This window comes from Exserohilum turcica (genome assembly GCF_000359705.1).
Source record: "Exserohilum turcica Et28A unplaced genomic scaffold SETTUscaffold_114, whole genome shotgun sequence".
Taxonomy (NCBI): domain Eukaryota; kingdom Fungi; phylum Ascomycota; class Dothideomycetes; order Pleosporales; family Pleosporaceae; genus Exserohilum; species Exserohilum turcicum.
Window position 1 is genome coordinate 2,628 of NW_007359931.1, and position 696 is coordinate 3,323.

General features: G+C 40.7%; 1 protein-coding gene across 1 annotated transcript; it reads left to right on the top strand.

Annotated features, from left to right (window-relative positions):
- Positions 1-277: 277 nt before the first annotated feature.
- SETTUDRAFT_112185 (uncharacterized protein) lies at positions 278-466 on the top strand (the record flags this gene model as incomplete). The annotated part of the gene is made up of 1 exon (XM_008024187.1): positions 278-466. A coding segment is annotated over one exon (189 nt), but the record flags the coding sequence as incomplete, so codon positions are not given.
- Positions 467-696: the final 230 nt, after the last annotated feature.

Below are 696 nucleotides of genomic sequence, written 5' to 3' on the forward strand. Positions count from 1 at the left end.
TGACTTTTTATAGTTATTTTAGGCAGCGTAGACACAGGCGTTCACGTCTAACAAGATACTAAGCTGTTTTTAAGCTACTGGCGTCTACCTGCAGGATGGTAATGCCGTGCTTAAATATCTTAAAAAGTCAACACCATAACAAGATATTAATCCAGAACTTGGAGAGCACAGTGATGGGGATACTGCAAGAGAGCTGTCTAATTTTCTAGACAAAACTATAATAGGTTGTGCTAAAGTTATAGTCTCTGCGGTGAAAAACACTATTGCTTCACTCTAGGTCAACAACAAGATTTTGCACCACGAAAACACTAATCTACGAGAAGTACTTGCTATTAAAAATTATCTAAAGAAGCAAAAGAAGCCTCTAGAGCTCCAGCAAAGCAAGCAGTATTATACTCCGGCGGTGGTGTGGAGTCCTAGGACAATAGAAGATGCGAGAGCTCAAGAACGTCAAAAAAAACACTAAGAAGAGCTTGAAAAACTCCAAAAAAAAGAGAAACAACAGGAACGAGCTGCTAGTATAGCTCTACGAAGAAAATTAATAGATGAGGCAAGGACTGCGCGGGAGTTGAAGAAAATAGCGAGGGATAAAGAGAGAGAAGTGAGGGCCAAAGAACTCTAGTTAAGACGCGCCTAAAAAGCTCGCGATCGCGCAGTCGCAACTTCAAAAAAAGCTCGCGATAAGCAAAATATACC